The 12,282-nt window shown below is 36.2% G+C and overlaps 1 protein-coding gene across 1 annotated transcript in view; it reads left to right on the forward strand.

The window, feature by feature from the left end:
• Positions 1-8,960: 8,960 nt before the first annotated feature.
• The window catches only part of snd1 (staphylococcal nuclease and tudor domain containing 1), a 276,271-nt gene continuing 272,949 nt past the window's right edge, over positions 8,961-12,282 (forward strand). Inside the window, exon 1 of the mRNA XM_022671391.2 lies at positions 8,961-9,208. Within this exon, the coding sequence (XP_022527112.1) occupies positions 9,131-9,208 (78 nt within the window). The 5' untranslated portion in view covers positions 8,961-9,130. The remainder of the gene's footprint in view (positions 9,209-12,282) is intronic.

Below are 12,282 nucleotides of genomic sequence, written 5' to 3' on the forward strand. Positions count from 1 at the left end.
AATCCCCTGATCTAAACATAAAGCTAAATGTGGTAAAGCTTCTAAAGTATAAAACTTATTCTGGCTTGTTTAACACTTTTTGCTTACAAAATAATTCCACGTGTCTTGTATAGCTTTAATGTCTTCAGTATTAAATTTACAATATAAAAAAGAAAACACATTGAATGAGTGTCCGAACTTTTGACTGGTACTGTACAACTATTAATATTTACTTGTAGAACCTCCTTTTAACCTATATAAATATTGGTACCAAATCATGAATCAGATACATTCTGTAAACGGCTCATTCAGGTTTATTTCTTAGTGAGGGCACATGGCTGTAACTATTTAAAGGTTAAATCCTAAGCAACATAAATGACACAGCAATTTTATAACTTGTATTTTAAAATTCTGGTGTTCTAGAAATTGTCAATACTAGTTATATGGAATGTAAAACGTTTAATTAAAGCATTTGAATAATTAAATGGTTGGAACATAGCTGTAGAAGCAAAAATATATTTTAAAAGAAGCTAGTTTTTGCTCCATTATTAATCCAGCATACCTACATTATATAAATAATGGCAGATAAACAATCTCACATTCACACACTGGCCTGTGATACACATAAGATGTTCAGTAGCTATATGTCACTTAGGAAAGTCATGAGTTAAAGTGACAGATGCAGTGCTGAAAATAACTTTATACCTCTTTTAAAATGACAGTGACACATACATGATCATGGGCTCTTTTGGGTTAAAATGGATAATACGTAGAACCAAGTTTAAACTAGTAAACTGAAGCTTTTAAAAATAAAAAGATAAATATAAAGACAGAATATAAAGCTTATTTGCTCAGTTTCTAATAAAAGCATTGATTTAACCTGAATTACACCATTCTCCAAAATGACATCTCGTATGATGTGGGATCATAGTCATCTTTTAACATGAAATTTAAATTGTCAAAAAGAATCTGCTATTGGAACTATTTTTGTAGATATAAAAAGGTTCCATCCTGTCTTGTTGGCAGATCAAGTCTTTATTTATGGTTCTCCTCTAGCAAATAAGGCAAGAACAGCTTATTACTTACTAATCCAATTTTATTAATCCAAAAAAAACAGGTGCTAAACCCGAAACAATCCAAACAGCATGTTGTAGAAGCTGTTCCTTGAAAACATGACCTACTTTAGTTTCCAAGTAAAAGTCAAGTTCAGACCTTGAGCCCATGAGCTGGTGAGAGGACACAGATTTGGTGGACCCCCTGGATCACGTGACCGGAGCATCCTTACGTAGCAGGGCTGAGGGTGGCTCGCGCCAGGCTGATCGAATGAGAGTTTCTTCTTTTTGTTTTAAACAAACATTTAAAAATCTGTTCTAAAGACGACTGCCATATGGTAAAGTGCTTTTGATAAATCATAAATCCATCATCCGGCCCTCTTTTATTACATTTTCTTTCAAGCATGAGCAAATAAGAGCCGGAGGGGGCGAGTGTGGAACAATTGGCGTTTTCTTTTTTTTTTATTTAGAAAAAAAAAATACGGAGGCGTAAAACCCTCACAGATGTTCCTTGTCGAGCCCTGCAGATAAAATGCGCTGTAAACGATTCAGAGGAAATATTTGGAGAGCAAATATTAGCGAGAGAGAGAGAGAATCCACGTGAGGCTCGTATTTGGGTCCTCTTTAATGACTAATTGGGCATCATTAGGTAAATCCACACGGATCGAAGGCTGTGAGAATAAAGGTTGGGATTTAAAATGCCATATGGCCCAAATTACACATTAACTCCTGCTTACAGCACGCGCATATTCGCGAGCCCGGACCCTTTGTGTTTTCTATAGCAGGGGGGCGGCGGATCTGAACGCCAGCTTCTCCATGCCAACCGGAGCTAAAGACAAAGGATAGACAGAGATACTGTCGCAGATAGCCTCCCCCCGAGTACATAAACCACATAAATCACTGTAGCCCACGAGCCGGGCTTTATTAAAGTCTATAAAGTCGTAAACTGCGCGTGTAAACCTGCGTACAGTGAGCAGAAAATACTGCAGAGTTAAACCTGCTCGGTGCGCAAAGACTTGTGGGGCGGCTGGGTACTCGTCGTTCCAGACTGTCGGGAACAGAGATGACGGGTTTGTTGGTAAATGTATCGCAGCAGAAATGTTTTATGGTGAATGAGGAACGCGTCGTGCAGCCTCGTGGTCTCGGTCTCTGGCGTTAGACGGCCGTATTACACTCGCGTAAAAAGCTCTCCAAGTGCGCACAGGCGCATCAGCCGGTGTTCTGTCCATTTGTGCTACATATCAATATTCACCACCTAGCAGCTCTGCGCATGCGTTCATGCACTATTTTTCATGTCTTTTTAGTGTTTTTTGTTATAATTCAGTTTTTTCATGATGTGTTATACAATATAAACTCACTGTTATTGTTTGTTTAAGTGCTAGAAAAGTGTTAATGGGCGTTCAAATATAAAATACTGTTTATTATCGCGTAATTGATCCAATTTACAATGATCCAGACATTTAACCACATATTCTATTTAGACTTCTGCTGGGAGCATTATCTGATACTGTGGTCACAACCTGTCGAAATGTCTGTCCTACCATTTTTATATTGTTTATATCAGCCGCTTTTCTTATAAATATTCTAGCACTTTTTGACAAGGTGGCAAAAATCGACAGAACACCCTATCAACAGTATTTGCTGTTCAATCTATAAGAACTAATAACTGCTGTGATCATATATGTTCTATATGTTACAGTATGTTAGATACAGCTCTGGAAAAAAACACTTAACCACTTAAAAATTACGAGTTTCTTTGATTTTGTCAAATTGGAAACCTCTGGAAAATAACCAATTGGAAGATGGATGATCACAAGCCATCAAACCAAGCTGAACTGGTTGAATTTTTGCACCAGGAGTGGCATTAAGTTATACAAAAGCAGTGTGTAAGACTGGTAGAGGACAACATGCCAAGATGCATGAAAACTATGATTAAAAACCAGAGTTATTCCACCAAATATTGATTTCGGAACTCTAAAAACTTTAAGAATTTTAACTTGTTGCCTTTGCATTATTTGAGGTCTGAAATCTCTGCATATTTTTAGTTATTTCAGCCATTTCTCATTTTCTTCAAATGCATTTTGTCTGTAGTTTATAGAATAAAACATAAATGTTAATTTTACTCAAACATATACCGATAAATATCAAAATCAGATAAACTGATTCAGAAACTAAGTCTCTTGATTTCCAGAGCTGTATCTCTTCACCTTATTCTCACCGTGCACATTTTATTGTACCATATCGGTACTGCACTGTCCTGTCTGTTAAATTGTCTCTTCTGCTGTATTTATTGTGTTTATTGTACTGTACTATAGTTATATGTTGCAGATCCATTACACATTTGCACTTTATGTCGTCTATTGCTTGTTGTTCCATATTGCACCATGGTTCCGGAGGAGCGTAATTTCATTATACTGTGAGGTGGAATGACAATAAAAGCCTCTTGACTTAACTTGACTTAAGATCTACAGACTAACAAATCTATTCTGACTAGATCAAGGTTTGGCTGACGATGACAATAATTTTATCCAAAAATGACACCAGTGTTACAAGTCTGTACTGAGTTCTTAGTGGTAAAAACTCCTACAGATCTCTGTACTGCAGTTAATACAGATCTCTGTACTGCAGTTAATAAACACTTATTTCAGAGATCAGCTATGAATTTACTAGTAATGATGCCCTTGTTGTAAAGGTTACCATTGATTTACATGCAATGTACCTCCTGATTCCAGGTAATTCCAGGTTTCTTCACAGCAAATTGTAATATCAACTCATTTTAAGTGTATATGTGTGACAATTGAATACACTCAATGACAGAGTTAAATTAACTCTTTTCTGGGAGTTGACCTTTTAACTCTATTTAGGAGTTAAATCTGAACTGTTGTGAGAGTTCAAATACTTATCCCAACTCTCAGCTGGGGCTAATTTTACCATAAACTTCTTCACAATGTTTACAAATAATGCAAAAATTTGTGTTATTAAACTAATAGTACTAAATATATATATATATATATATATATATATATATATATATATATATATATATTAAATCCCTGGAACATTTAGGAGTTAAAATGACAACCAAAAGCATCATAACTGATTATAATAACAATTTCATACTCAACAAGTGTATGCCAGTGTATATTTTTTCATTGCATGGCAACTTTAATCCTGCATTGCAGTTCTCAGTGCATTACCAGCACTTTGTCACACTTAATCAGATTTTTTGTTGTTTTAGAAATCTCCTTAGATGTTTTCTCTGCTTGATGCATGCCAATAATTTGTCCATGAACGAATGTTTTTCAACTTCCTAGGTATTGCGTCACATCAGTGTCAAAAGTCGTGGGCGCAAAAATACCAGGTGAAAAAAAATAACCAGCGTGCTTTAACATTTTGTGTGTGTAAATGAACTTCTCGTGAGCACAAATGTGAAACTAGCGAGCAAAAACAAGGGAATTGTGTGCGCGCTGAACAAAATGTTGCTCTCGAGCTTCATTGGGTGCTTTTTTTCCTCGCGCGCTGTGTGAATTACCTGCAGCAGCAGACTGAGTTTTGAAAGGGGTGGTTTTGACAGGTTGGGGCGGGGTCAGAGTCACCTTCCTCAGCAAACGCTATTGGCTAGGGTTGGCTATCTCCAGGGTTCGTGACAGACCGCCTACCTCAATGAGCCGGAGGAGGGCGGGAAAAGAAGGACGGCAGGAGAGTTAGCTAACTGGCTATGCTAACCTCCAAACAACCTGCTCTCTGGCGCGACCAGTTCTGTCTGCCTGGGTTTAGTGCACGGAGCGACCCGCTTTGTCTGCCCAGGCTCTTGGCTTCAGTGCTTATAGCGACCGGTGCTGTTTGCCCAGAGAGCCGGTTGCTCTAGGCGCTAACCCGAGCAGACAGAGCCGGCGAGCGATCTCTCTAGGCGTGAGACGGCCGCTACAGGCGAGATCCCAGGCTGACAGAGCGGGTTGTTTGGAGGATAGCATAGCCAGTTAGCTAACTTTTGAACTCTCCTGCCATCCTTCTTTCTCCGCCCTCCTCCGGCTTGTGGAGGTAGGTGGTCCGTCACGAACCCTGGAAATCTCAGCCAATAGGGTTTGCTGAGGGAGGTGACTCTGACCCCGCCCCAACCTGTCAAAACCACCCCTTTCAAAACTCGAGCGCAAAAAATTCAATCGAGCAGAAACTGTTGCTGCTGGTAATTCACACAGCGCACGAGAAAAAAAAAAGCACCCGAGAGGAGAAAAATGAAGCTCGAGAGCAACATTTTGTTCAGCGCGCACACGATTCCCTTGTTTTTGCTCGCTAGTTTCACATTTGTGCTCACGAGAAGTTCATTTACGCACGCAAAACATTAAAACACACTGGTTAATTTATTTTACCTGGTATTTTTGCGCCGTCGACTTTTGACATTGATGTGACGCCATACCCAGGATGTCTCTTTCCAGGTTGTTTAACAAATGAGAAGCTACTCACTGCATCAATTACAATTAAAAAACTTGTCACCATCTCAAGAGTTGTGACCAATGGAAAACCACTGCTGGTAAGGTTTAACCTTTTTCCAGTTAATTTGAAACAATTAAATAAAGTCACACCTCTGCTTTTTTGTGTGTTTTTAAATTAAATCACAAGAAAATATATGGCATCTGCACTAAGCAAAATTCTGTCTGATTTTACCTGCCAAAATATTTCTTATTATTTCTCAATATTTCCTTTGTGAAGTCAAACATTTGTATGTTTGGCCACTAGAAATAAATACTGCACTTTTTACATCAACTACACCAAGGGAAAAATGTTTATGCAGCTCTGTCCTAGAATGTCTAATACTTAAAATCTCAAACTTACATTTATTTATTACTGGATTAAATTTTATGGATCAGTTGGGTCAAAATTAAATTATTTTCTATATTGTTGACCTGGCTGGTTGTGTAGAAAACACAGTCTCTGTCCAGAATGCTGTAGCAGGCCTTTCAAAGTTGTTTGGTTTGTTATATTATATGAATTCATGGTCATTTGAGAGGAATATGTACATGTACATTATTTCGTAATTAAAAATGTTTAGGAAAATCAGCAGACTGCTGGAAGCTTGGTAATATGATGAAAAGAAAATGGCACCATCTGCTGGATAGCAGTGATGATGACATTTAATATGGGCCGTTAACTGGATCTGTAAAACTGGGGAAAAGAGTGCTGTCAACAAAAATAAAAGCTGTAAGGTCAGACATTTTTTTCTGCATTCAAAAATGTTTTCTGTGTTCAATAAAAACACAGTATTGGCATTAAAAAATATTTGACATTAATAATGATAAAATTAAAGGCAAAAAGTAATAATACCAAAGACCGATATTGATTAATTGGCGCTTGGCATCACGTTTAAGAAGCCATTATTATTGTTACATAAGCATTTCCTTTTTTGTCTTGAAAGTGGCAGCAACACATTGCACCACTGTGTTATTAAAGGTAAGTAAAATAATTGAAAAGCATTTATTGATGACAGCAAAAAAAACTCCAATAAAGTCAAGCTGTTGAGCTACTGACAAAAGGTACTTGGCATGTTTCAAACATGTAGTATTATGGATTAATGCTTTAAGAAAATAATCAGTCTAAATAATCTGTAATAAAATGTAGTCTATAATTTTAGCCTGTTGCACTTATTGCACTAAAATAAAAGTGTTTAAAGTTCTTTTGTAAAAAAAAAAGTAAAATAAAAAAAAAAGTAAAAAAATAAATAAAAATAAAAGCAGTAGTGTAGAGAGGGCAACAAATTATAGGCTTGGTGCAATTGCACATTCTCACCATAAACATACTGGCTGTCACTTTAATGATGAATATTAATTGTTCTCTATGTTTTAGATTTTTCATGCATTGGATACAACGTTTTGAATAACTATTGCATTATAAAAGACATCTAAGCATGTGGAACTTAAAAGCTGACTTAAGTATTTGAATATGCATTTTGTATATTTAAATAATTATGGGCATAATTCATGAATATGAGTTTTAATCATGCTTGTTAGTGTTTGTGTTTGTGGTGATTAAATTTAATGATGAGAAATAAAACATGCCAAATTAACAGCTTACAATTTTGACGATTTACCATCAGTGCTATCTAAAATAAGTATTATCTAAGAGGATTTTTTTCTTAAGGAAAATTGTCATGATCATAGAATTTTAAGGGACCCAAAACCTTACCTTAACAAGTTAAAAGAGAATATGGATTAGTGTTTTAGATTAATTATCTATATAAAATAGATTTATTAATTTATTAAGGAGTGCCACAAATATATTCTATTCAGAAGCTTATACAGCACTGTTGGGTAATATGTATTTCTGTAGGAAGTACTCACTTTTAAAATTATTTGTTAGATGGTTCTCTGAAGTCACTAAAAGCAGCAACAACATCTCTAAATTAACAGCACTGTCTCTTTAACATGGCTGTTCAGTGAACAGTTATTACCACTTGTGTGCAGTTGTCATGATTACAGTGGAACTGAAGTCACACACTGTAATTTCCTTACCATTTCCCCTTAGTTACATGAATCATGTAAGAGATTTTTTGTAACACATTTTAGAAATTCCCTTAAATGGAAAATGTATTTTTTTTATTTTCATTTTAAGATTTTCACATTACAAATTGTCCCACAATATTAACAATGATATTGCAATTGGATAACATAATTCAACATTTAAGAGTTAGAACAGAATATATCAGTATCCATAGACTTAAAAATGAGAGGGCAAAGTACTAAGTTCACATACATCCAGCAATCCAACTGGTTAATGGAAAAGAGAGAAAAGAAGAAAAAAACCTACAACCTATTGGTCATATATATTGGCTAGATACTCCAACCTGATCTCAATATGCAGGAGATCAGGTCAGGAGATAAACTTAAATCATATACCCCTGAGTAACAACCAAATATATCACTCCAGTAGTTATTCGGTTTAGGACACATCCATAAAATATGAGGCTTCTGAAGGGAACCTTCTGCACCTTTACATCTGTCACATAACGGCAATTTGGAAGGAAAGTTTATTCTTGTGAGACTTTTTTTTCCTTCCAAACATCACTGCTATCTTAATAAACAGTTTCTTCTCCCATGCAAAAACAAACAAACAAACAAGGCTTGAAACTGATTTTCTTGATTCTGTGGGTCCTGCCAATTTAAGGATTATTTTTAAGGGATAAACTTAAGGTGTTTTATGCAACCGGGCACAGCTCTTAAAATGTTCACATTCATGAATTCAAATCTGATAGGCCTGGAAGGTAATTAAATTAATTTGATTAATCAAATTACAGGTAATATTTTATTGTGATTTTCAAAATGGGATAATCGAGATTGTACATCTTTACATATAGATGCTGCCACAGGAAATGTCAGTAGAAAGACATTTGCTTCAGAATCCTGTAAAGAACTCTTATGTGGAAGTGATTTTCACATTTTGCACTTTTCCTGAAAATACAGGGAGCTAATGTTTGCAACGTTTTCAATATAAAAGCTTCATTTAAGGTTGAAGGGTCTGCTTACTATTAGTAAAAAAAAAAATTAATGAAAACAATAGCTCGTGCATTACTTCATATAAGTAATAACTTATAATAAAATTATGCATAATTGAGAATCGCTCATATACATAAAAATAAGATTATTTATTTTACAAAATCGTCCAGTCCTACTAAATTTTAATTTCTGTATTTGAAATAAAACAGAAAATTTAACCGCCTTACAATTTAAAACACTTTAAGCACTTTAAAATTGTAGATGAGTTTTTGAGCCCCACATTGCGGGCTGTGCTCTCCCTCCTCAGCTCTGTCTGGGACGCTTTCTACTTTTAAATCTGTGCTGACGTGTCGCACCGTTCCGCGACCCGGATGTTTCCGCTGCGTCCCGCCCACGTCACGGTGAAAGCGCTGTATTGGCTGCGCGCTGGAGCTGCTGTGACCCGGGAAGAGCTTCTCTGTGACTCGTACATCCCTCGCATGGTTCCGGTTAAGCGAGCGTGATCCGCCGTGCTCAGACTCTTTTCTCTCGTTTTACCAAAACAGCCGCAGCAGACCCGCGCGCCCCTCCTGATTCAGCAGCCCCTGAACGGACACCTTCAACCCCGCGGACATGGCGACTCCCGTCTCTGGCTCAGTTCAGTCCAACCCGGCTCCAGCTCCGGCGCTGCAGAGAGGAATAGTGAAGATGGTAGGACAGCAGCACTCAGAGCACAGCACTTACTCTCACTCACACCACTACAGTTAACTTACTAACACCTCTCAACTTTCTCTGAGCGGAGACACGCTTCAGCTCTGCAGCCTCAAACAGCTGCTGTGCTCCTGCTCTCAGCCTGCAGCTGAGGGCTGTTTCTGCAGGAGCGGAGATGTAAAAGCACAGTTTTAAACCGTGGGACAGAGCTGTTAGCTAGCTGGGTTAGCTACGCAGCTAGATAGATAGATAACGTTATATTAGCAAGCGAATGTAGCTAGAGAGCGTAGGTAAGCTGCTGCCTTGATTCATAACTATGGACGTTTTTGGCTCTGTTAAAATAGCTAACAGTTAACTAACTACCCTAATGCTAACTAACTACATTTCACACGTTTTTGTCTCTCTGTAAATGTTGCCCAGAAGTTTAACTAAAGCTACACTGTGTAGTTATAGGAGGAGCTGAATAATAACTTAACTGTAACAGCTGCTAAACCTGGCAGCTAACCTGTCTATACTATATATTTTCTCTGTCCTGCTAGCTAAAGCTAATTAACGAAGCTAGCTAAGTTAGTAGTTAACTAAATAACCCTATCTAGCCAGCTTACGCTAATATATAAAAGTGCTTAATAACAATATATGTGGTTAAAGTTGTAACGTTAGCTAAAAGCACTGTTAGTTACCCAAGTTAACTTGCTAAGTTAGATGACATTTGCCTGGTCAAAAGTGATTTAACCTAGCTAGCTAAAATTGTGCAGCTGGATTGACTCTGTAAGTTAGCTAAAGTTAAAGCAGCTGTTTAGCTCAAGACTGAACACTGTATGTAGCTAGGCTGGATAAGGCTAACTAGACAGGTAACGTTATTTAAATGAGGAGAGAACCGTTAAAAGAGTTTGGCCGAAAGCAGTTAACGTTACCCTATGTTATAGTTAGCCACCGAAGCTAACGGACATTGTAGGACGCTGTAGCTTATTTCCCAACAGGAGCTCAGGTTTACTGTTACTGTTTTTTTAAAGCTTACGTTAAAAGTTGGTTATTATATAAACAACTAATCCACAGTTTAGTGTAGAGCTGGAGTTAACTTCGTGCCTCATGGGAGGTTTTAAGGCTGAATGTTTACTTTGCCAGATGTTGAACAGTAACAGCTAGCGCTAACTTACGAGAAACTGACACGTAGCTGTTAGCGCCAGATCTTTGGCCCGGCGGTTCTTTCTCACAAGCTAACGGCAAAGAGCTCTGTGTGGAAATGTGGACGACTTACAGGAGGAAAAAAATGAAAGGGGAAAATAATAACGTGGAAAAAAAACTATTCTTAAGTTTTAATAGCTTTTTCCTTTTGTTAATAAAATGTGTTTTTAAAATTGTAGCTAACTAGCTAACATTCTTCAGCTGCAGAGATGATTGAGTCCCGTTAAATTATGCTAAGGTTTTTTTGTCCCTTATGCTTCTAATCTAGGCTTAATTTGTGTGTTCACTTTTATATTAGTTATTAAACTAATATAATTTGAGGATAGCATCTTATATCTAAAGGGGAATTATGAGTGTTAAAGAGCCCCAACCCTTTAAAATCTTTAAATATATATTTTTATTGTCACTTCAGTAAATTAACACTAACCAATGAGGCAATGTTAAATAAAGGTTGTTTTAAAGCTGTTGCTAATGCAACCAGAAAATAAACATGTATGCTGACAGAGGTTAATTTAATGTCGTCTGTATATTTTTTTTCCTAAAACGACTTATGTTTAGAATACCTTCAGAGAAACCTTCAAAACAACTGTGAAATCTGCATTCTTGTACATCAGAGATGAGATAGACCTTAAACTTAAAACCTTAAACTATTTCTCACGAAATTATATTTAAAAAGAAAAAATATAAATATAGTTGATTCAGCCAGCTGTTAACACTTCTGTGTTCTCCAGAAAAACTTTAAATCAGTAAGTAGAGAATGAACGGTCCATAAAAAAGGTTTCTGGAATGTAAATAGCCTAAGTAACTTCAGTCTTTTTTTTTTTTAGTAAATAAAACTTTTACCAACGACATTCAAACTGACCTCTGACAAATTAGTTTTGGCGGCATTAGTAACATCTTTTAATGTTGTTAATGAACAAATATCCTTTAAACACTTTATTTTAAACTACCTGATAGCCATGGGTTAGTGTTAAAATTCTGAATAAACTGCGAAAAACAAAAACAAAAAAAAACCTTGAATTTAAAGGTTTTGAAGGGTTCTGACTCTTCTAGGCTCACTATTGCCTTTATGTGTAAGATGCTCTCCTCAAATCATTTATATTTGTTTTCAGGTTAGTCATGAGACCATTTGTGATTTTTAAAATTACTGAGTAATAGCATAACTTATTTCCTAAAAAGTCTCATGTAACTTAGTATGTAGTATGTAGTATGGCAGTTAACTTTCCAGACATCATTATCTAGTTTTTAAGGACCGATCATTCTCTACTTTCTGATTTAATGTTTCTCTGGAGAACCCTTTTGGAAGTCTTAATAGCTGGCTGACTCAAATGTGTATTTGTTTTTAAAGTATAATTTTGAAAGGAACTGTTTTTGGAATTTCTGTCTTATTCCTTCTATAACAACAGTTTTCACAGTGGGCCCGACCTTAAAGTAATACTTTACACTTTACACAGTCATTTTCAAAGCCCCATGTTTTAAATTTACAAAATAGACTCGTTGTTTATGTTGAAAATGTTTCTTTTCTCAATATGTTTTCCCAAAACCTACAAAATAAGAAAACATTTTAACGTGTTTATTCTGTACACTTATTTGAAACAAAAACAAAAAAACAAACTAAAAAACATTCTATTAATGTGTGTTATCCTAGAAAAAACCTAGAGGCCAAGTAATACAGTAAGTGAGCTTACCAAGTTAGGTTTTTCCCTCTGGGATATATTCAGGACTACAAACAGGACTACAATCTGAAAGAAATATTTGGAATGAAAAATGTCTTTAAAACTTTTATCTTGTTTTAATATTTTCCCCACTCAGAAATTGCCACGAATTTCAGCATTTTAACAGAACAATACTTTTCATTGTGTGCATGTGAATTAAAATTGTATAATTTG

The sequence above is a fragment of the Astyanax mexicanus genome, chromosome 2, assembly GCF_023375975.1.
Source record: "Astyanax mexicanus isolate ESR-SI-001 chromosome 2, AstMex3_surface, whole genome shotgun sequence".
NCBI classification, from domain to species: Eukaryota; Metazoa; Chordata; class Actinopteri; order Characiformes; family Acestrorhamphidae; genus Astyanax; species Astyanax mexicanus.